The sequence below is a fragment of the Gopherus flavomarginatus genome, chromosome 1, assembly GCF_025201925.1.
Source record: "Gopherus flavomarginatus isolate rGopFla2 chromosome 1, rGopFla2.mat.asm, whole genome shotgun sequence".
NCBI lineage: Eukaryota > Metazoa > Chordata > Testudines > Testudinidae > Gopherus > Gopherus flavomarginatus.
Window position 1 is genome coordinate 356,991,589 of NC_066617.1, and position 24,062 is coordinate 357,015,650.

General features: G+C 45.0%; 1 protein-coding gene across 7 annotated transcripts in view; it reads left to right on the forward strand.

The window, feature by feature from the left end:
* TENM4 (teneurin transmembrane protein 4) overlaps nt 1-23,443 on the forward strand; it is a 1,003,172-nt gene extending 979,729 nt beyond the window's left edge. For all 7 annotated transcript variants that reach the window (XM_050940297.1, XM_050940246.1, XM_050940262.1 and 4 more), the window contains 4 exons: nt 3,009-3,305; nt 4,800-6,414; nt 12,993-13,135; nt 22,013-23,443. In XM_050940297.1, the coding sequence (XP_050796254.1) occupies nt 3,009-3,305; nt 4,800-6,414; nt 12,993-13,135; nt 22,013-22,771 (2,814 nt within the window). In that variant the 3' untranslated portion in view covers nt 22,772-23,443. The remainder of the gene's footprint in view (nt 1-3,008; nt 3,306-4,799; nt 6,415-12,992; nt 13,136-22,012) is intronic.
* Nucleotides 23,444-24,062: the final 619 nt, after the last annotated feature.

Consider the following 24,062-nt stretch of genomic DNA (forward strand, 5'->3'; position numbering starts at 1 on the left):
TTTTTTTTTTCTTTTTACGAGCATGAACTTTTTAATAAGGATGTAAAATAATCTCTGGCGGTGGAGCACGTGGGATGGCTGACAATTACAGAGCTGTCTGCTTAATCAGTTTTATTTATTTAACCAGGGAAGCACCCATTGAGAATAGTCTCATATTCACCAGGATGCTGGCTGCAAGATAGCAGCCACGGAAACATTAGTTGTCACAACACTACCTCCCATCACAGCCTGCGTTACTGCAGAGATCTCGGATATGATGTTGCTAACCATTACCAAGCAATTAAAGCATTCTAGCCTCATCCCCAGAATATCCATAAAGAGAGCAAGCCCAGACTCAGGCACACTGATAACCTCAGCGTATTTGCCATGGGAATTCCATGCAAGCAATATTTTTTCTCTGTGCAGTTGTGTTCAGTCAACCTCTGGGGATGGAGCTCTGATCACAGACATGCCATTTGCACTCTTATAGTTAAGGTTGCCTCTGCGTTTTCATTATGAATCCTCATTTTCAGATCTTTATAACTGACATGTAAAGGCCAGCTCCATAGGATATTGATGTGCATTATTTTGACAATATTTTTAGCTACGGGAGCCCAAAAAGAAGGATAGAAGTAAATGCTGGTAATGAGTGACACTGCGATTCCAAAGCAGGCTCACCTGTTTTATCGATCTATTCTGGGCTGCAAGCCTGGGGTTTATGTTAGTGTCCCTCACATTAACTGGAAGATATTTAATTATGTATAAAGGTGGGAAGAGTATATTTTGGATTTAAATTTAAGGTCTTCCCACCTAGATCTCAGTCCTGAAGACTCTAGTTAAGTACATGGGACCAGATTTTAAAGGTAGTTGTGTGCCGAACTCCCATTGATTTAGTTAGTTGCCTTAATACCTTTAAAAATCTGTCCCACAGTCAAGTGCTGTGATGGGCCACAGCATTCAGTATCGTTCAGGGTCAAGGTCACAGGACAGAGAGTTGGCACAAGATTTAGATTTATAAATCTAAGGAAATAACATGTTGTTACTGCGCCAGATCTAGAGGTCTTTATTTGGTCCTTACTTGGCAAACTTCCATTGAAGCTAATGGGATATTGCCTGTGTAAAGACTGACAGCACTGGTGGGCCACGAGACAGTGTTTACATTGACCATCTGCAGGCACAACTGCCTGCAGCTCCCAGTGACCGCAGTTCACCGGTCCTGGCCAATGGGAGCTGCGGGAAGCGGAGGCTGGGCTTCTGGCTGATTTTCCATTTCTCCCATTACCCATTTACAGTCTAGTTTGAACACCGCTGCACGTTTAATTGTAGCATTATCTACCTTGGCTCCTCATTAGCCCTGTCTTTTCCTCAAGTCAGACACTCCATTACCTTTGTTATCCATCACCTTGGTGTCATCATCAACACTGCCCTCTCTTCCTCTTCCTCCTATGTCTTCTTTATCTGTAGATCTTCATCTTCCGCCCGCACATGCACACCCCTGCCTCAGCTCCATCTTTGCCCATCAAGGCCTTTTACCTTCTCTCACCTCAGCTAGTGAGAATCTCTCCTTTGGCCTCCCTGAGTCCCAGTTCTCCACACTCCATCATGTGCAGAACACCCTCCACCTTCTCACACAAAAGCACCATCACATCATTTCCTTCTTCAGTCAACTCTTCTCTACCCTGTGCATTTCACGATCCACTTCAAAACTGCCCTTCTGCTTCTAAGAACCATGCATAGACTATCTTGAGCCTGCTTCATAGTTCTGGTCTCTTTCTCCTTTGTCCTCTCTGGCACTAGCCTTCTCTGCTTAATGCCATGCAGTATTGTCCCTGCTAGTGCACTCTCTCCCTGTTTGGAACAGCCTTTCTGTAGTTCTCACTCCTGCATTTCAAATTTCGATTGACACACTGTATCTTGTCTCCTTTTGCCTAGACGAAATAATTTCTCTTCTCTCTACTGTTAGCTGTTTAACTCTGTATTCCCTCCCAAAAACCACAGGGAATTCAGAAGTGTATTGAAAAGTAACAGTCCAAGATCAAACCTAGGTCAGGGCTGAGAACTACATCTCATTCAATTTTGGAGTCCTGATTTTATCCAGAGTAGGATGGAATAACTGTCCCTACCAGCCAGCTCTCAATGTGTGTATTTTTTGTTTTTGCACAATGCTTAGATGCAACAGTAATGTGGCTTTATGAATTCGTAGACACACATAGCTAAAAAGTAGTGTGTTATCCTTTATTATCTGTAGTTCTTTGGGATACAGTCTCTGAACAAAAATACATTTCTCCTTTTACTTTTGAAATATATATGATCTGGCCTTCAACTGAAAGTGCAAAGGGGATTGAGGCCATAGGAATGTAATTACCCATGGTGAGATTGGCCAGGACATTGGGGTTAACAATCCCCACTGTTGTTGGCAATAGGGTCATGAGGTCTTTAATGACTGTAGATGGTCAGGGCCTCCATATTACATTTCATAGGGAGCCTGTACCACCAGTTGATTCAGGACTGACTCCAGGGACGAGTTGTACCTGATGAATTGTCCACACTGTTCCTTGCAGCGTTTGCAACCACAATGTCTCAATACCATTTCCTTTTTTAAATGTGTGAACTGTGACATCCGTGAAATCAATGGACTTGGATGACCCCAGCACAGTTCAGGCAAGCACCTTGCAAGCTTCCCCAGCAAAGTTTTATCAGCATAGCTTCATGCAGACTTATGCCATCTGTGCTGCGGTAGTTCTAGGCCCCTTGTGAGCAGAGGATGTGTGATGGTTTTGGAGTACAACCAACACTGTCCTAACTGTGCCCCCACTGAAGTCACTGGTTACAACTCCAGTTGATTTGAGTGGAAGCAGAGTGAGGCCAACAGTGAATATTTTTGAAAATCTCGCCCTAAGACAATTAATATATAGGTACTGTGTAGTACTGGGACTGATCCAAAGGAGTGTTTGGTGGGGGAGGGGCTATAATTTGCCACATACAACCATTTGTGCCTTTCTAATTCTCTTTCTTCCTCTGCCCTCTAGGTTCACAACAGAAACCTGCTGTCCCTTGACTTTGATCGTGTGACAAGAACAGAAAAAATCTATGATGATCATCGCAAGTTCACTCTACGGATCCTGTATGACCAAGCAGGCAGACCTAGCCTCTGGTCTCCTAGCAGTAGGTTGAATGGAGTTAATGTGACTTATTCCCCAGGGGGACACATTGCAGGGATCCAGAGGGGAACTATGTCAGAAAGGATGGAATACGATCAGGCTGGCAGAATTATATCCAGGATCTTTGCTGATGGAAAATCATGGAGCTACACTTACTTAGAGAAGGTATGTGTCCTCTTGTCGCTTACAGACGGCTACTCACTGTGTTTGCTAACTTAGGGCTAGAGTCTCAGCTGGCGTAAATTGACTTCACTCCTTTGACTTCAGTGGTGTGACACTGATTTACACCAATGGAAGATCTGACCCTTAGAGTCTAATACACAGACATCTATGTAATCTGCCTATTTTAAGGTGCATACAACTGTAGAAACTAAGCCCAGACGACAGCTAAAGTTAGCACCAAGTATCCCCAAAGGGCAGTATTCTCTGCCCAACCCCAACACCCTCTGCATGTGTTTTGACCCTGCAAAGCTTTGATTATTTAGATACAATAGTCCTTTGCTGAGCTGGATGTAATAAAGTGCTTCCAGTAAAGACAAATTATACTCTAGTCAAGTTACAGATATCACGAGTGCTAATAAAGATAAGAGTACAGTAGGGACTTATTTTGGATGTTTCACACAATGTAGACCCAACAGTCCGTAAAGTCTAGCATTGTGCCTTCTGCAAAGATCCCACAGGAAGTAAGTGTGGCAGGGGCAGGTGGGGAAGGAGAGAGACCAATCCACCCAGCCGGTTATGTAATGCTCTTTGGTGGTGGGAAATGCCTTCCTCTTTGCTGAAGGGATCAGTAGGAGATTTAACCATAATTTCATCCATCCTCCTTTTAATCAATCTGTGAGCTCTTTGGGGCAGGAAATATATCTGCCTATGTGTTTGTACGGCCCCTAGGACAGTGAGGTCCTGCATTTGGGCTCTACAATGATATAAATAATAAATGAGGATAAAGCATCAAACTGTTTTCCGGTATGTGCATTACGTGCAAGTGAGTTAGGGAACTGGGTTAAGAAATGTGTGATAAGTGGCTAATAGCAGATGAGTTTCTTTTGCCGGCAGACGGACAGGGTTTCCTGTTGGTTTTGTCAAACTGTTTGCCCCATGGTGGCAAATGGGGAAGTGAACTTGGGAGAGTTGGCTGGGGGTATTTTTGAATCAATCCTAACAAGGGGTCCCTGGTTCTGTGCCTTTAGTCGAAACCTTGCACCAGTACCTGTTACCCTTCCTCATTCTCTTCTGACCACATCTGCTCACACTGAAGTGAGTCTCTCGCTTTGTGTGTACCTCTCGCTACTTAAGGTTATTGTTATAATTATTATTTCTCCTTGGGCCCACCCCCAGTGTCTTAAGTGCTGGGTATTGTACAGACACCAAATAAGGTAGAAATCCCATCATGAAGAGCCAACACTGAACAGTATAAAACAGGGACTGATGGGAGGGGAAAGGAGAAGATCAACCAAGCAAAGTGGCCAGATGGCGAATGGTCACATATTAGTTCATCTGTGAAGTCTACAGGTCACTTAAATTTTGCTGGCCACATATGCACTGTGGTGTGGAGGCTAGACAACCCATATCCTGAAATATTTTCCTCTCTGAAAAATGTAGAATGATCATGCCTTAAAACTAAGAAAATAATTAATTCATTTTCCCCTCCAATTCTAGTCCATGGTGCTGCTCCTCCACAGCCAGAGACAGTACATCTTTGAGTTTGATAAGAATGATCGATTGTCATCCGTCACCATGCCTAATGTCGCCCGGCAGACCTTAGAAACCATCCGGTCCATCGGCTACTACAGGAACATCTACCGGCCTCCAGAGGGCAACGCCTCCGTCATTCAGGATTTCACTGAGGAAGGGCAGCTCCTTCACACCTTCTACTTGGGGACAGGGAGGCGTGTCATCTACAAGTATGGCAAGCTGTCCAAGCTAGCCGAAATGCTCTATGACACCACTAAGATTGGCTTCACCTACGATGAAACTGCTGGCATGTTGAAGACAATAAACCTGCAGAATGAAGGGTTCACCTGTACTATCAGATACAGGCAGATAGGCCCACTCATTGACCGCCAGATTTTCCGCTTCACTGAGGAAGGCATGGTGAATGCACGCTTCGACTACAATTATGATAACAGCTTTAGAGTGACCAGCATGCAAGCAGTGATCAACGAGACACCGTTACCCATCGATCTCTACAGGTATGATGATGTGTCAGGCAAAACGGAGCAGTTTGGTAAATTTGGGGTCATCTACTATGACATCAATCAGATTATCACCACTGCCGTGATGACTCACACCAAGCACTTTGATGCCTATGGCAGGATGAAAGAGGTCCAGTATGAAATATTCAGGTCACTCATGTACTGGATGACTGTGCAGTATGACAACATGGGGAGAGTGGTGAAGAAGGAACTGAAGGTCGGACCGTATGCAAACACAACAAGGTACTCTTATGAGTACGATGCTGATGGCCAACTGCAGACCGTGTCTATCAATGACAAACCACTCTGGCGTTACAGTTATGACCTCAATGGAAACCTCCATTTGTTGAGTCCTGGGAACAGTGCCCGTCTCACCCCACTAAGGTATGACCTCAGGGACAGGATTACGAGATTGGGGGATGTGCAGTACAAAATGGATGAAGATGGCTTCCTGAGACAAAGGGGGAATGACATTTTTGAGTACAATTCAGCAGGCCTGCTCATCAAAGCATACAATAAAGTGAGCGGCTGGAGTGTGAAATATCGCTATGATGGCCTCGGAAGAAGAGTTTCTAGCAAAACTGCCCATAGCCACCATTTACAGTTCTTCTATGCAGACCTGACCAACCCCACTAAGGTCACCCATTTGTACAACCATTCCAGTTCCGAGATCACCTCCCTCTACTATGATCTCCAAGGCCACCTCTTTGCAATGGAGCTCAGCAGTGGAGATGAGTTCTACATAGCCTGTGATAACATTGGGACCCCTCTGGCAGTTTTCAGCGGGACGGGCTTAATGATCAAGCAGATACTGTACACAGCATACGGGGAGATCTACATGGACACCAATCCCAATTTCCAGGTCATCATCGGATACCATGGAGGTCTATATGACCCCCTCACTAAGCTCATCCACATGGGGCGGCGAGACTATGATGTGTTAGCTGGGCGGTGGACAAGCCCAGACCACGATATGTGGAAACATCTGAGCAGCAACAACATAATGCCTTTCAACCTTTATATGTTCAAAAACAACAACCCTATTAGCAACGCTCAGGATATCAAATGTTACATGACAGGTAAGACTTCTCTTGGTTTGTTTTTAATTAGTGTATACACAAGCTGGTTTTTGCTCAGGTACTGGATAGGTTTCTTCTCCTTCAACAATCCAGACATTGTAGGGTCTTCCAACCTAGACAGGGACTGAATTTCTCTTTCGAAAGGAAAAGAAAGCACAATAGAGTCTTCCAGACTAGAAATCAGCCTGAATTTCTAATGTAAAACAACAAACAGAATTTAAAAAACCAAAAACACACACCAAACTTTTCAGTTCTTCTTTGCACATAAATAATCAAAAGCGGGCACAAGCCCAATGTATTTTTCCTTTGAAGGTCACCTTTAACCCTTCCACAGCTGGATCACTGGCCGCATACACAGTATTCATGAAAAATTTAAGCCAAGAACTACTCATCTACCCAACAAGTTTTCTTTTTTTCTTCCTTCCTGCTCTTTTTATTTTTCCCTTCATTTTGTTTCCGATTGTTCATTTCCTCAAACAACGCTAGCTTAGTTTCTGATCAGCGTCTCGATAACCCCTCTCATTTGTATATGGGTAACTTTTGTTTACACAGTTTTGCGATAGAGACTTGCTTGCATTTATAAGCTGACTATAGGCTTGTTTCAGCAAAATGGCAACAGCAACCTAAACCTTTTATCATAGCAAGGCATTATAGAGCCCCTTAAAATAGCAATACAGGTAATCCACCCCACAGGGTGAACAATTGCCTGTTAAAAGCCAGCAAAAACAAATACTGTGTGTCTTAAATGTAATACCTAAATATGGAAAGATTAGGGACTTTCTTGATGTCAATAAGCAGAACAGATCCTCTAAGCAGGTGTTTAAAAGTGGAAGAATGGCTCCCCAAAGTTAATTTATTTCAGCAGAAAAGATTCTTAGAGACCTGAGTCACTCAGAGCTAATGATCATATGATTTCATCAGGTGGAATTTATGAGCTTACTTCTCTAATATATATTCTGTGTGTGTGTGTTTGTGTAGGCCTTTCCAGATGAGCACAGACAAAACCTTTTTAACAACCACACTGTTGTGTATTCTGCATGTGCCACATATTTGACAGGAAAGCTGTTTGAGATGGTTTTAAAATATTGTATCAGGACTCTTTTCTGTATCCTCTTGTCTATTAAAAAAAAAAAAGATGACTCCGTTACCATGAGTCAACTGTATGAAACTCATAGGGAGAGGCAAATTATAATTAATTAAAAAAACCTCTAAAAAGACCTAAATCTGCTTTTCCATATACTGTAACAGTATTGGCTACCCCAGCATTCAAAAATCAGGAGTCCAACCTTCAAAATCATCAGTTAATTTAAAATTGTGAGATTTTAAAAATAGAAAATTCTGGATTCTTTTTAGAGCCTTTGGGATACATATCTTCAAGCTTTTCCCCACAGCCATGAGGGCTAGAAGCTTATGGTTGTTGTTTTTAAATGAAAGCTGAGCTTTTCAAGCAATCACCTGACTGCAGGAGTTGGGGCTCTAAGAACACCACCACATATTCCAAGACTCATGAAAAATCATGAGAGCTGGCGTTAATGTTAATGCCAAGATTTTAAGCTCTCATATTTCAGAACCTTTTAGAACAGCAAAGGTGTGTCCATGGCATGAAGCTTTCAGTTTTCATCCACATGAAACCTTAAACCTGTCACTGGTGCATAGGTGACCATTGCTAGTTCTGGGCATAAGCCCAGTGTCAGTTTGCTGCAGTGAAGATGATTAGTTAAAGTTTTTGTACAAGTGATCTACACACATTTTTTATACCAGCATAACTATGTTGGTTATGGGTATGATTTCTTACTGTTGCCGTTATACCAATACAAGGCCTAGTGTGGACACAATTATACTGGTATAAAGGTCCCTGCAGCCCCTAGATGCATAGGCGACCAGGGAGGCTCCACTCTCTGTCCCTTCTCCCCGCCCAGGAACTACGACCAGTGGGAGCTGCTGGGCCGGCGCCTGCGGGCACAGGCAGCGCACAGAGTCTCCCTGGCTGCCCATATGTCTAGGGGCTGCAGGGACCTGGTGGCCGCTTCATGGGAGCGGTGGGAAGTGCTGCCAAGACCCAGCACCCCGAACCTCTTCCGACACCCCAGCTGCCCCAGCCCACACCCAAACTCCCTCCCGGAGCTGGCCCCTACCACCAACCACCTACCCTAGCCCCCTCCTGCACCCCAAACTCCTCATTCTCAGCCCCACCCCAGAGCTCACACACCCACCCCCCTGCACCCCAACTCCCTGCCCCAACCTGGAGCCCACTCCTTTACCTCAAACCCCTCATCCTCATCTCCATCCAAGAATCCACATCCTCAGCAGGAGTCTGTACCCCCACATACATTCCAACCTCCTGCCTCAACCTGGAACCCCCTCCTGAACCCCAAACCTTTCATCCCTGACCCCACCCCAGAGCCTGCACCCCCAGCTGGAGTCCTCACCCCCCACATCCCCTAACACCATGCCCCAGTCTGGAGCCCCCTCCCACACCCTGAACCATTCATTTTGGGCTCCACCTGGAGCCCACACCCCCTGCCCCCACCTGGTGAAAGTGAGTGAGGGGGAAGACAGCACCAGAGGGAGGGAGAATGGAGCGAGATGGGGCAGGGCTTCGGGGAAGGAGTGGGACAGGGGCAGGGCCTTGGGGAAGAGGCAGGCAGGGCGGGTGCAAGGATTTTTCAAGCCCTAGGCGAAACTTCCACCTTGCGCCCCCCCCACAGCCCTGTGGCAACTCTCCACCCCCTCCCCGCCCTAACGTGCCCCCCCGTGGCAACTCCCCCCTCCACCCTGAGGTGTGCCCCCCCGTGGCAGCTCCCCCCATCCACCCTGAGGTGCCCCCCCCGTGGCAGCTCCCCCTAGCCCGGGGAGCCATGTGGCAGCTCCGCGCACCAGCTCACCTCTGCTCCGCCTCCTTCCCCAGCACGCCGTCGCCGCTCCACTTCTCCTGCCTTCCAGGCTTGTGGCGCCAATCAGCTGTTTGGCGTCACAAGCCTGGGAGGGAGAGAAGCAGAGCGGGGCAGCGTGCTCAGGGGAGGAGGCGGAGCAAGGGTGATCTGGGGCAGGTAGCGGTTCCCCTGCATGCTGCCCCCTCATTACTTGCTGCAGGAGGCCCTTCCTGTGCCCCCCTGCCCCAGGTCCCTCCGCCTAAATGCCGCCAACGACCGGGACGGCCGAAGATCGAGCTGCTTCGGTCGCTGCCGAAGGACCTGAAATGCCGCCCCTCCAAATGCTAGTGCCCTAGGCAACCGCTTAGGTTGTCTAATGGGTTGCACCAGCCCTGGAGGCAGGGCAGTGGGCTCGGCAGGGGTGTTTGGTTTTGTGCGATTAGAAAGTTGGCAACCTTAGGTAGGGAACTGACCAAAAAAAAAAAAGCAGCCTCCTGGTCCTCCATAGTGGCGGGGGCTGAACAATAGTCCAACAACCTATCCTCATAAAAAAGTTGTCATGAAACACAATCAGGGAGCCGCTCCCGCAAACAGCATAGTGGACAGGGATATCAGAGCCTTGTTCGTGTCCTCAGCTATGTCTGACAGCACCGAAAGGATTCTAACTATTAGTGGATCCAACCCTGCACATCCGTCCGTGTACAGAGCTCTCATTGACGTTCCCAGGTTTCTACGCTGCACATCGCATATGATGGGGATTCCTTGGCCATTGCGCTCACACCTGCCAATACACTGCTGGGGGCGGAGGGGGCAGCATCCTTCCTCACCCCTTGGCATGCTCTGGCTCACTTGGGTCATGCAGGTGCACGCACACAGACCAATGATACAGGCCTCAGGCTGTGTCTACACTTAAAATGCTACAGCAGCACCACTGTAGTACTTCAGTGTAGACTCTCACAACAGTGATGGAAGGGGTTTCCCCTGTCACCGTAGTTAATTCATCTCCGTGGAAGGCAGTAGCTAGCTATAGTGCTATCTATAGCGCGGGTTTGAGCAGCATAGCTGCATTTCTCAGGGTTATGGATTTCTCACATCCCAGAGAGACGTAGCTATGCTATTTTCAGAGTAGACCAGCCTCAGTCTCCCAGTAAATGATTTCCAAGCTCATGTGTAGGAATTGGGAGCGTGCAGCAGGGAGAGTGGGCAGAGCAGGTATTTACATTCTGAGAGGCCCATCGTTCAACGTGAATATTTTAGCGATCGTACACTTCGTGATGCAGAGCTTTGCTGCCAACATCGAGAAGCCTGATGGATTGAACTGTCATTTTCATTACACATGTCTGCATTAAGCAGTCTCTCTCAGTGCCCTCAAATGAATGTGCTGTGAAATGTGTTGGCAGGGCTACTGTAGCTGAAAAAAACTGTTATGCGGAATGTACTTTTCTTTCAAAAAGAAAAAAGGTGTCATTGCCATTGGCAAATTAATATTTCCCCCCATTCTGTTAACCTCTCCTTCCCCCTACTTATTTTTTCCTGTTCCTTCCAACTAACCCTCTCTGTCCGTCCCCCAAAAAAAGAGCAAATCCTGTTTATAGATGTTTTCAAAGTCAGATTTGTGAGAGGCAACCAACAAAGACTGGATCGAATCTTTTCAGACATTACATATTTTCCTGCTGTTCAGCAGCCCCCTCTGTGCCCCTTTTGACAGTGTTTTGAACACGTTTGGTGAATAACTTCTGCCCTATATAGATTTACTTTGTTCTCCTGGCCACCTGGTCCAGAATATGCATATCAAAGCTGTTATTTTCACACTAGGAGGCTTTGGAAACAGGGACACCTCATCACCAAACAAAAAAATAATTAAAGCTTTATTCACCCCCCCGCTCGCGCCAAGCACACACCTCCCCTTCCTTCCAAAGACACTTCTAAAACAGTCTGTGTGGTGAGAGAACAAAAGTGTTTTTATTACTGAAATCCCTCTTTCCACACGGATTGATGCAAGGGCTTTCTGGACCCACGCCCAAACTCAAAATTTTGGATTGCAAGAAAACAAGCGATAGTGTGTTTGTTTGGCTTTTGATTCTCCAATCATCTGGAAGCACATTATGTGTCATTTCCATTCCTAATGCATTTCCAACTGTCTCTTCAAAAACACGCATTTAAACTCATGCGGGGGAAAAAGCCATGTTTTTTGAACAGATCCCCTCATCCAGAATGTCCCACTAGTGTCAACTCAATTTGATGAAATGAAAAGCAAACCTCTTGTTTATACACTGGAGCTTGAAATGAATGAATCACCAACATGATGCTAATTACAATATAGAAGTCCTAGACCCCTTGGGAGCTGATAGTTAATTAAACTTTGACCCTCATCCCCTCAGCTTTTCCCAGCAAAGGATGCTATTCAGAAGAGGCTGGATAAATGATGGTTAGGTTATTGGTGATTATAGTAGTGTCCATTTTTCCTTCCTTCCTTCTGGAGTCAACAGAGATAAGCGAGGTTAGAATCATCATATGCTCTGAAGTAGATAAATAGGGGAGTCTTTTATATGCTGCTGCCAGGCAGATCCAGGAGCTAGCCAAGTGAGTTATTATTTTCTCCAGCTAGCTACTCACTCGGCTCTCTTTCCTGTTAGCCTTGGAATCGAAGATGTTAGAGCCTGAAAAGACTTACCAGGGTATTGAGTCCCTCTTCCTGCCCAAGTAGGAATGTTCCTTGTGGTTCATCTAGTAGCATGTTCTCCGGTATAATGTTCAGCTTCCCAAGCAATGGGCTTGCTATCACTTCCCTTCTAGTTCCAACACTCCCCCTCTATCATAGTACAGAATAAAAGAGCTTCCTGAATGGTGCTCCACTGAGTTTGACCATCATATACATGGTGCTGCTCACGATGCAAGGGCAGGTCAGTTTGACTGTGGCAGACCCAATGTTTGTAAATGGGATGATCATGTGGAGGCTGTTTTTAAACAATACCGAAAAAGAAAAGGTAACTATAGGAACCTACCTATGCTGAATTAATAGTGTGGCTTTTACCTACACAAGCAATGGATACATCTTTAAGAGGTCTATCTTGAACTCCCGCTCAGCTCCTGACCCAAGTGCCCAGTACGTCTGCCCTGCTTCTCCCTACCTGCATGTCCTGGCTCATGAGCACCTCAATTTATCCCATAGCCTATAAACCACTTGGGATGCTTCCGAGTGACCAACATTAAAGCTGAGATTTTTCAAAGCCACCTAGAGAATCTGAATCCTTAGGCAGGTTTGAACAGCTTGACCGTTGTTGTTATATTTTTGTTCCTGTGGTTTTTGCTCTACGTAGCACCATTCTTGTGCGTGATGCCTTGCAAAGTCAGAACTTCTGGAGCCAGAACGATTGCTTTGGCCTATGACATTTTTAACAAAATGTATATTTCAGCTATGTGGAAAAGTGGAGGACTTGGCCTGGATACTGTTTGGTTTTCTGGTAATTTCTTTCATCCTCTATAGTTTTGAAATGTGATACTTTAAATAATCATTACTGATGGTGTTACTCAGATGCATGAAATGAGTAAGCTCTTTGGGGTCAAGGCTGACCAATATACTTGTCCTAGGTTTGTACGTGCCTCGCACAATGGGGTCCTGGTCAGTGACTGGGACTTTTAAGCTCTACTGCAGTACAAATAACAATAAAAGGTAATCCTGCTTATGTTTCTCTCACATCCCAGATGTCAACAGCTGGCTGCTAACCTTTGGTTTCCAACTACACAATGTTATCCCTGGATATCCCAAGCCAGATACGGATGCAATGGAGCCATCATATGAGCTTATCCACACGCAGATGAAAACCCAAGAGTGGGATAATAGCAAGGTGAGCAATGTGACTACGTAGTCTGTCTATTTTAGGCACCGGCGTGGCACTTGTCACCATGGGATCCAGCTGCAGTATGCGCTGTAGAAATTAAAATCAATCGGCTATTGCAGATGCTCAAGGGACCTGAGTGAAAGTCAGCCTGCGAGTGGCTGCTGTCCCTCCCCACTTCAGTAATGAAATGTGACTAAATAATCCCATCTGAAGGTCTTTATCAGCCGTGGGTCCTTTCTGCAATACTTGCTGCTGATTGCTGAACAAAACTAATCTGTACTGTTTTTCTTTCTTAAAAAATGTGATTTTACCACAGATCACATGCTAGCTCCCTAAACCAAGGAATCAGAGCTAATAGAAAACACCTGTTGGATCATCCACCCACGCCCCAAGACAGAATTGTTTTCTACAATATATTTTCTAGTGTTTTGTCGAGTTTGGTTTTAAAAGCAAAAGAACTTCCATTACTTCCCTTAGGAGACTACTCCACATTGTAAAAGGTCTCTCCATAAGAAAGCTGTTCCTGACAGCTTAAATTTTACTTGACTTGATTTTGTCCCAAATCACCATACACTAATTCAGGCCTAAATCAGGATGCTTGTAGTTCATTTTTGGTGGCCGATACTGCATGCACAAAAAGGGATTAGCACCTTGAAAACAAAAGTCACTTAAAACCCAAGCATCTTGCCTACTGCTCTCTTCCCATTAGGTATAGCCCAGCACAAACTCAGATACTGTACTCTCCAGTGGATAGGACAAACTTCCTGCAAGTTAAACTAGTTAAACTGTGCAATGGCCTTCCAAGGTGTGTGATGGACATCCCATCATTAGGCTCATTTAAAACTAGTCTGGGCAAGGCACGGTAAAATATACTCTTGCAGACAACGCTGCATTAGCTTCAATGGTATCAACTAGATTGTGTAACAGATCTTCCCCTTCTCTGACTCCTTGGATCCCAGATCTCAATGGGCTAAATCCTTCCCTGAGTTACACCAATGTTAATTCTGAGTTACTCCACGCCGCCAGTGGAGTGACTTCTGATTCACATCATGTAATGGCCTAACAGGTCAGAATCAGTTCCCTTCTCTGAGAAGAGTGAATAACAGGAGAAGAACCAGGCACGTAACCCTTCACAGACACTGCATTTTATCTTCGGAGCACATAACAGGATCCCAGAATCTCCTTCCATAATGTTGGGCTTTACTTGCCTTGCAGGGATGGGAGGTTGGAGACCTAATGCTGAGTTTGAGCATCACCCAGCTCGGAAATATCCAGCATGCCATAAACCTTGCATTAGGTTCAGCTTAGCTTAGTTATCCCCCTGCAGCTCCAGAGTGACATTTAAAATCCAATACTCTCTTGTGCTGCACTTTTTGACTGTGACTGTGAAGCTGTCACTAAATTGTTTGTTGAACAAGTTCAATGTTATTGGCCGGCAGGGGATGCTTCGTGACCTCTGGCATATTGCAGAGCTGCAGCACCTGAATCCAATTTTGCTGCTTTTTCCCTTTTGTCTTGTTGAATTACCAAGTAATTGTGGGCGCTCGTACAGCTCTGTCTGTGGGGGAGCAGGGGCTGGAATCAGTCATCATTTCATTAACTATACTGCTCTCAGTCTCATGAGCACTGAGGCTCTGATACCTGGGGCTGCTTGTCTGCAGCGTTGGCTGCAGGTGAAGGGTGGCCCAGCTCAGCTGTTGCTCCTCAGCACACTGTAGGAGGCAGAGGCTGATCTATATTGTTTTGGCCATGGAATGAAGTAGGCTGTTGTGTGTTTTAAAGTAAGTTCCCCAGGGGAGGATCCTCCACGCACACACAAGACTTGACTCTTCCTGTCTGCCAAATCTGATCGATCAGGAGTGCATTCTGCCCATCCTGTCAGTTTTAAAATGGGGCCAACCCTTTTTTTCCCCAACAAGAACCACCTTATTTTTCTCTGTCGGGGGTTAAAAATGGAAATGGCCTTGGAGTTCATGCACAGGACTGGGATTTAAGAGCTCTGGGTTCTGTGCAGTATCATGTGGGGGGAAATCCTCTCCCCAGTGACCAGGCTGGACGCTGGGAATCTCTGTAGGGTAGTGCTGCAGTGCTCTCAGATCCCACAGAGCCTACTGCAGCCCCTGTGGCCCTAATACTTCTGCCTTGAGGAGATGGGGGAGGCCGAGGGGATTGACATAGTGACAGATCTCTGGACCTGGCCTGCCATTGCTCCATCCTCCTCCATGTGGAAAATGGAGCTGGGCTCTGCAGTGCAGGTGCACAGTCCCTGTCCAAACTCACTGCATCCTGTCCCTGCCCCTCCTCCACACTGAAGCCACACCAGTTCCACCCCAAGTGAGCTCTCTGTGCCTACCACAAAGGGATAGAAGTTGACCTTTCGTGCAACAGTTTCTTCCACGCACTAAGTCTGCTTTAATTGGATTGGATGACTTAAACTTAAAGGCCACAAACTTAATGCCTAAAGCTCGGCAACTAAATCATAGACCTGGTCAAGAATTTTCTGAGAAAACGTGTTTTTCCTTGGAAAATGCCAGTGTGTCAAAACCAGACCTGTTCATGGGAAAGGGTCAAGTGTGACAACTCTCCCAATTCTGAAAAAAAACACCCTGAAAAATAAAAGTTTTGAAACTCTTCTAGGTAATTTATTTCATTACTTATTTTTTCTTGGTTATTTTAATTAATTTATGCTAAAAAAAACAGGTTAAAAAAATGAAAGGTCAAAGTTGTAATGAAACATTATGAAATTATCAAAACAAACACCTTCAAAAATCAGATCAGTAGATTTTTAAGATAAGAAAGAACCATAGCTCTGCTCTCTGCCATCTTCAACTCAGATGATAATTTTCTGTTTCTCTTCCTTGCTAGGTCCTTAAAATGGGTTGTAAGCTGAAACACAAATGATATATCATCTCCTCTGACCTCTTGTGTAGTGTAGACCAACCAATTACACTCAAGAGTTCCTGCATTGGGCCCATAACTTTTGTTTAACCTATAGCATATCTTTCAGAAAGACATGCAGTCCTTAAAGATTGCCAGTGATGGAGAATCCAACAGGTCCCTAGATAAGTTGTTCCAATGGTTAAGTACCCTCATTGGTAAAATTTGTGCCTTCTTTCTAATCTGAGTTTTTCAACCATTGGATCTCATTATTCCTTTCTCTGGTAGATGAACAAATTATCTACTATTAGAAATCTCTACCCCATGTAGGTACTTGGAGACCATGATAGAGTCACCTTTAGATCTTCTCTTAGATAAACTAAACAGATTAAGCCTCTTTATTGTATAGCTATTTTATTGACACTCCTCTCTTTCTGTGGATCACTACAGTTGCAGTCATAGCACAAAGCAGACTCAGTTGCTACCCTGTGTCTGGATCATTTTGCGTAAGAAAGTCAAGCTAAGCTCCTTTACTTACCCAGTGGCCACTTTCACCCCTCTCCAGTGTTGTCAGGGGGCACAGAGGAGGCAAGACTCTGGTGTAGCTAATGCAAAGATGTTTTACTTGGGGTACTATGTTATACCAATATAATAAAAACCAGCAGGATCTTATTAAGAGGGGTAAGGCAAAGATGCCACATCTATTGTAAACATAAAGCAAAAGATAAAATAAACAACGTTGTTTAACTACTTATTCCTATCACTACTTATTCCTTATACACACACATATATATATAATATATTCATTCACACATTCATTCAGGTTCTGTATAGGTGTTATAGTTACCAGCCTAGAAGTTGCTCATGCCAAGTTACTGGCCAAGTATCTTTGTCATGAAGATGGAGCCAAGTCTGTGTCAGATGCACCTGATGCTCCTGGAGGTTGGCAGCAGAACCAGAAACTCAAAGTTCTTAGTCTTTCGAGTCCATTTTTATAGGAATTAATTCCTATGTTAGTCTATGGGAGCGGTCACATTCCTGGTGGCTCCACGCTGTCTGAAGTGGCACATTCCTTCCAGGTGTTTGGGGTGGATCCCAGTTTACCCTCCGGGGATCATCTGGTGGTCCACTGGACACATTCTTTGGCCAATGGATCCTTTCTAGGCTGGCACCTCCCTAACCATTCACGTACATTAAGCATTCATTAACATACATTCCATATTTTAGGCAGAGTCAATTACCGGCTTAAGGCTCACAGCAGGGGTGGTAACATAGTGTCCACTTCAAGAACAAAGTCAATTAATTGTATCTGTCCTGTGAAGAATACTCTATTACAATGTAAAACTTACAAACAAGTTAATGTTTTCTGCAGACAGGAGCTTACAAATTTTAACAGAACTAAAAGATTTTTGTACTTGGTGAAACTGTGGGGGGGGGGGTGTCACTGTCATTTGGAGGAATCACTGTTAGTACCTTCTTTAATATCCCTACAACTGGACAGAAACTGAGGTCTCAGTGCCTCTCCCCAGTTCTTGAGCTCCCACGCTATACCTGCCTGAGTCTACAATGCTACTGTCACTCCATAAAGTTACCTTAGTCATAGCCTAGACTCAGCAAGTTAACAAGAAGCCCATATTTTAGTACGGGAAATATACACCCATGGTATATTGGTACAAGGAGAAACAGGGAAACGAGTTCAAATTTCTTTCACATCTTGGCTATTTATGATGGGAAATGGAAGCTTTAGGTATCACAGTGAAAGGCACTATTTAAAAACAAGAGATGATAGAAGCTAGCTGTGATATTTTAAATCCTCGAGAACTGCAGGCAAAATACAAGCGGCCATTCCAAGCGCGCTATAATGTACTATTCTCTTGAGCTCTGTACAGCAGCAAACAAATAATGAAGATCAGTCTCCAATGGGTCATTACTAGATAAAGTTAAATGTCACCTCAGGGCATCTGATTAAAAAAAATTAGAAGGAAAAACAAACCCAGAATAGAGATGTCAGTTGTGGATAGTGACAAATATTAAAATAAAATAACCAATAAATCCCCCCACAACTCCCTTTTGCTTTAATGCTGTTTTTATATTGTACCTCTGGGTTCCAGTTGCCAAAAGCTACAGCGTTTTTAGAGAACTCCGCTCCATGCCATCAGATGGTAATTTTATGTTTCTCTTCCTTGCTAGTTCATTAAAATGGGTTGTCAGATGAAACAGAAATGATTGAGCATTTCAAAGGCAGGGGTGCGCTGTCCATTTGAACTCTGCATAATCTGTTTGCATTCGCCCCTTTTCACAGTGTAGCATACAGGCTGGGGTTGTGATATTTATATATATGAAGATGATTTTTCTCAAATACACTCTGTTATTAAAGGGATACAGTCAGGGTCATCAGATCTTAAAATTAAGCAGTTTTCAAAGTCCTCCCATATTATAGGACTCACTTTCAAGATAACCGAGACGTTTTTAATTATTATGAGTGATAATGCATTGCGCTGCCATGGAGGAGACCTTAGTTTGCAGACTTGTGTCCCTGGATAGCGAAAGTTGGGAATGGTAGAGCAGCACCACAGCTAAGCCTCTCTGGGAGCCAGCACAAGTGCCTTGTGTTGCTCAGAGGCAACCCCTCAGTTTACTCCTTGGCTAGAATGATTATAGCGCTAAGCAGTGTCCAGTGGTAGGGCACAGGGTAGGGAGTCAGGAGACCTGGTTTGTATTCCTGGCTCTGCCACCAATTCACTGTGGGACCTTGGGGAAGCCCCTTCATTTCTCTGCACCTCCTTATTGTTGATTGAAATTACTCCTGCAGTGAGGTGCTTTCTAACGCTAAAGGAAGAGATGGTCCTTGCTAGACGTAGACAAGACAGACAAAACAAGCAAGATGTTTGAGGTCCTGTTGTACATTGTGATCTTTAGGTGAAAGGTGCTAAGTGCTATTACTGTTATGTCATGGGCACTCCCACTAAACCCCAGTCTAGATATTATGTCCAGATGTATTTGGGGTTTTGTTTTTTATTTCTGAATGAGGATGATCATATGAGTCGGTGAAACACTGTATCATGTCATGAACCTCACAAAGGCTGTGTGTTGCGATGTCAAGCAAAAGTCGTGTGTTTTAAAAACACAAAGGAGGCTAAACATGTTTTAAATCTAGTATTTAATGGCCATGATAAAAAACAAGGCCATGTAGTCTGTCTGTACCTTAACTTAGCCGTCTGCCTGCATATTCCCCGATTCAGAGAATACCTGCCCTGCTCTGTTGTGGCAGGATGAGGCAAAGCTACATTTCAGCTGTGTCTTGCAGTGTCAGCAGAGCCTCGGAGTTGATTAATAAGGGACCCAGCATTACGCCAGCTGGTAATCAGAACAGCTGAGAAATGGAGAAGGGAAAAAATGCAGCTATGCAAATTCTCCAGGGCATCCTGATTCTGAAGGGCACGAGCACTTTGTCAATATGGATCCCAGAATTGTTTGCCCGGAATTAAATGGCGAGGCCAGTGAAGGGAAATCTCATGTGGGGCTGCATCTATAAAGGTCATGGTTTGCCTGGACATCCAGAACACCAGCACCCTTCCTCTCTGTGAAATGAAGTAAGCTACTCAGTAGTCTCATGAGAGAGGACCGACACCTGGCTGTTTAGAAATAGACCAGATGTACATATAAATGGAAGGGACTAGTTCTGCGTGGGGAAGGCTGGTCTAGCAAGCCCTTCATCATCTTGAGTTCTGGGATACACATTTAAGAACAGGCAAACCAGGTCCCACCCTATAAGAATGTCCAGGCAGTTTTGCCCAGAATTCAATGGGAGTCTAAGCTTTTGCTCTGAGTCCCAAAACAGGTTTAACAACAGTTGGATTTACGATTCTTGCCCCTCTTCCCTCCCTAATCACGACAGGGATGGCAGCTGAAATAGCTCAGGACACAGGCATAGCTCGTATTGTTCCGTGACAAGCCTGAGAAAAGGAGGGCAGGCTAGAACCTCCCCAGAGAACCTGTTCCTCCAGACCAAAGCAATAGGACAAGCTTATCCAGCCAAATTTTTCATGGCCCATTCAAGCCGTGTAGGATTTGCTCATTACTGGACCTGCTCATGTCGCAGTTGATGTCAATGGCAAAATCTCCTTTGACTTCAATGGGAGCAGGCTCAGCATGTGACTCTAGTCGGTCCTCCTGAGTAGCATCCAGAGACTGAGGTTTTGTTGTTTTCCACAATACTCAGGATCAGGCCTTCTGGGAGTTTATAGCATTCACATCTGTAGAGTCGTATATTGTGTCATGTTGGAGAAAGGGATGGTTTCGTGCCTCTATCACTGGTCCCATTGTGTCTTAATGGAGTTCGCCTACAACCCCGCTGCTTTCAGGTGTCTCGCACAGAGCATAGGTCAGTGCAGAATTTAGCCTCGTAGGGCCTCCCACAAACTTCTAGTGACACATTTAGCAAGTCACTTAATCGTCTGTGCCTCACTTTCTTTGTGGCTAAAATGGGGCTGGTAATATACCCTCTTGGTCAACCTCATTCATTGTTGTAAAAAGCTTTGAGATCCTTCACTAGACAGTCCTGTAGCCGTTCAGCCTCTTATTGTGAAACTATTATAAATCAAATATGTAACAGCAAAATAGAGCATCTGCTTGATTGCATTCGTCAGTGACAGGTGCTCATAACAGCCCCATGTAAATTAGCATTGACTCAGCCAAGACTCCAAAGTTAGACTAATCATGGAGTCTGAATTATCCTCTGTCACCCCTAGAAAAGGGTCTCTCCAGGAAAGGGCTAAGGCATATTGAGGGAAATCGGAGTGTTTAGCTTCCAGGGCTGTTAAGCCAGCACTTTTCACAGCTATTAAATTCACTTTAAAAAAAAAAGTGAGGGTGCCCCCCTTTCCTCTATAACCAATTTTTAATGCTGGCTGTCATTACCTTATTGAATGAAGCCCTTGGCAGGGACAGGAGACTTTTGTTACAGCATCGTCTCGCTTTTGTGAAATTTGAGCAGGTAATTGTTCCTGGACAGGAGTAGGAAAGAAGACAGCACTCCCGTCAATGGATGAGTGTGTTTCTGCAGACGTTTTGCAGTAATGATAAGCCGCTGAATCACTCAGGGCATTTTCTCTCTTATATGCGAACACTTTGCATTAAAACTGTCTGCAGGTGATCTAAGGCTGTAGTCTCTGTTCAGTTCTTACTCAGGCAGAGCTCCCAGTGATGTCAATGGGAGTTTTGCCTCTGTAAAAATTGAGCTTCAAGATTGGGTCCTAATAGCCAAGGACCTGATCCCACAGGAAGACTGGGAGCACTGTATCAGTGAGGGGAGGGGAGCGTTAGCACCTCACTTGACTATTGAATGATCCACTTCGGCCAATGCTTCAGGTGGCATTGAGGGGCTCTGGAAAAGAGTGTTTTGGCCAGAGTGAGGATCACACTGTGATGCACAGCCTTGGAGGATAGTGCAGGGTGGAATCAAAAACAGGGTTAAAACAGAAGGAAACTGCTCTATTTAAATACTTTGAGCTTATTGAGCACCTTTCCTCAAAGCATTTTACAAATATTAATCACTAGAAGATTCCAAGTAATCAGCTATGAATCATTTCCGATTTACAGATGAGGAAAACTGAAGCATGAGCAATTAATTTACCCAAGGTCACAGAAGGAGTGGGGTAGAATGCAACTGTCTCTCACTGTCACCACTAAACCCTAATCTCCCCTCCATGCTGGGGTCTCTCTCCACCCCAGCATTCCACTCTGTCAAAGGGATGATGTTACATTCAGTTCAGTGTCTTGGCATGATGGCAGTAGGGAGAATAGCCTGCAAGCACAGGAATCTCAATCAGTTGTTTCATTAAAAAGACTTTATTTCCCAGACCAAAGCTAAGAAGTAGCTAGAGGAAGCAGAACCCTTTGGCTCTTGGATCACACCATGTTATTTCTCTGTTCTCCAATGTGCTAGCGATACCTTTCAGTCCCATGGCGTCTCTTTCTAATCTGTGTCTTTCTCTCCCTTCCCAGTCGATCTTGGGAGTGCAGTGTGAAGTGCAGAAACAGCTGAAAGCCTTCGTCACCCTAGAACGCTTTGAACAGATCTACAGTTCCAGCATCGCCGGGTGCCGGACGGTCAAGGAGAACAAGAACTTTGCCTCGGGAGGATCTGTCTTCGGCAAAGGGGTCAAGTTTGCCATGAAGGATGGGCGTGTGGCCACCGACATCATCAGTCTGGCCAATGAGGATGGGCGCCGGATTGCAGCCATACTGAACAACGCCCACTACCTGGAGAACTTGCACTTCACCATAGAGGGAGTGGACACACATTATTTCGTTAAGCAAGGGCCATCAGAAAGTGACTTGTCCATACTGGGCCTCAGTGGCGGGCGGAGAACCCTGGAGAACGGTGTGAACGTTACAGTGTCCCAGATCAACACAGTGCTCAGTGGAAGGACTAGACGTTACACAGACATCCAGCTCCAGTATGGCGCACTGTGTCTAAACACCCGTTATGGGACCACCTTGGACGAGGAGAAAGCCCGCGTGCTGGAGCTAGCCAGGCAGCGCGCCATAGCCCAGGCCTGGGCAAGGGAGCAGCAGAGACTGCGGGATGGGGAGGAGGGCATTCGCTCGTGGACTGAAGGGGAGAAGCAGCAAGTGCTAAACACGGGCCGGGTGCAGGGCTATGATGGCTACTTTGTGATCTCAGTGGAGCAATACCCAGAACTCTCAGACAGCGCCAACAACATCCATTTTATGAGACAGAGTGAAATGGGCAGAAGGTGACAGAGAGGGTCATAGCGGTGACTTCTTGCCAAAGACAGCTACTCTTTTGTGGCCACTTACCTGACTGTGTTCTACTCAATCCTTTTTCTAAACTGAACCTGGCGGGGGGAGGAAAATAAGGAGAGAAAGAATATGGTTGCACTGTAACTCATGCAACATACTTTTTTTTAATTTTAAATTTGGCCTTCATATGTTTTTTGCAATGAACAGAAGGTATATTTTGCCGTAGTGTGATCACAGTGAAATTTACTCTCTTTTGTCCTTTTTTCCCTTTTGTGAGGATTTTAAAGTGGGGAATTGTCAATGTACATCCATGGGTTACTCAGTGTGAAGTGAGAAATGGGTGTCTGTGCTAACTTGTTTCATCCTAATCCTTTTTTATTTGGGACAGGAGCAGATAGCCTTCCACTCGAAGAACAGCTCAGAAACGCTGGGCACACTGGAAACGGAAGATGACAATGATTCCGAATCTCTCAAAGTGACTGTGTGAATTGTGTGCCTCAAAAGAGAACTTACAAGGAGTTTTCACCTTTCAATTGGGACAGAAAGTGTTTCTTGGGCTCCTGGTGCACAGAGGTAGATTATAGTGGCAAAAGGAGCTGAATATATTAACTTGCAAGATGATTCTCTTCCTTCCTGAACTGGAATTAAAAAAAAACCCAGTCTTTTTCATTATGATAGTAGATTTTTTTTTCTCTTTCTTTTTTGGTCCATGCACAAATCCTGTTTTTAGTTTAAAAAGCCAGTAAAGGCCAAGAAAGATGCTCTCGCTCTATTGGAAAACATCCTCTCTCGTGCTAGAGCTGTTCTCTAGGTACATTGAATGCACCGAAGCTGTAGACATAACCCCATTAAATGCGTAATATTTCAGTACACAGGTTGTGTGCTCAGCAGTCCGCTGGGCTGTGTACAATAAAGCAATTTCATTTTTAGGAAGCTAATTTGAGTCTGAAAGTAGGATAGTCTCCCACGTACCATTGAAGAGTGCAGCAAATCCATACTCCAGCATTCTTGCTTTTCGGGGCTGTCTTTAGTAGCCTGGAAATTGGTTTTCAATGCCAGGTTGGTAAATCATTTATGGTTGTGGCAAACATGCCTTTCTGGGACTCTGTCAGCAGGGAATTTAGAAGGTTTAATCAGCAGCAGCAGCAGGGGAAATATTGGAACCAACTCTCTAACTGTTCCTTTCCCCTTTCGCCCCACTGGGATATGAAGGAGCTCAAATTTTGTGAGTAGCCCAGTGAGGGTTAGCAGCAAACAAGGAGGTGTTTGAATAGAAATACCCACTAGA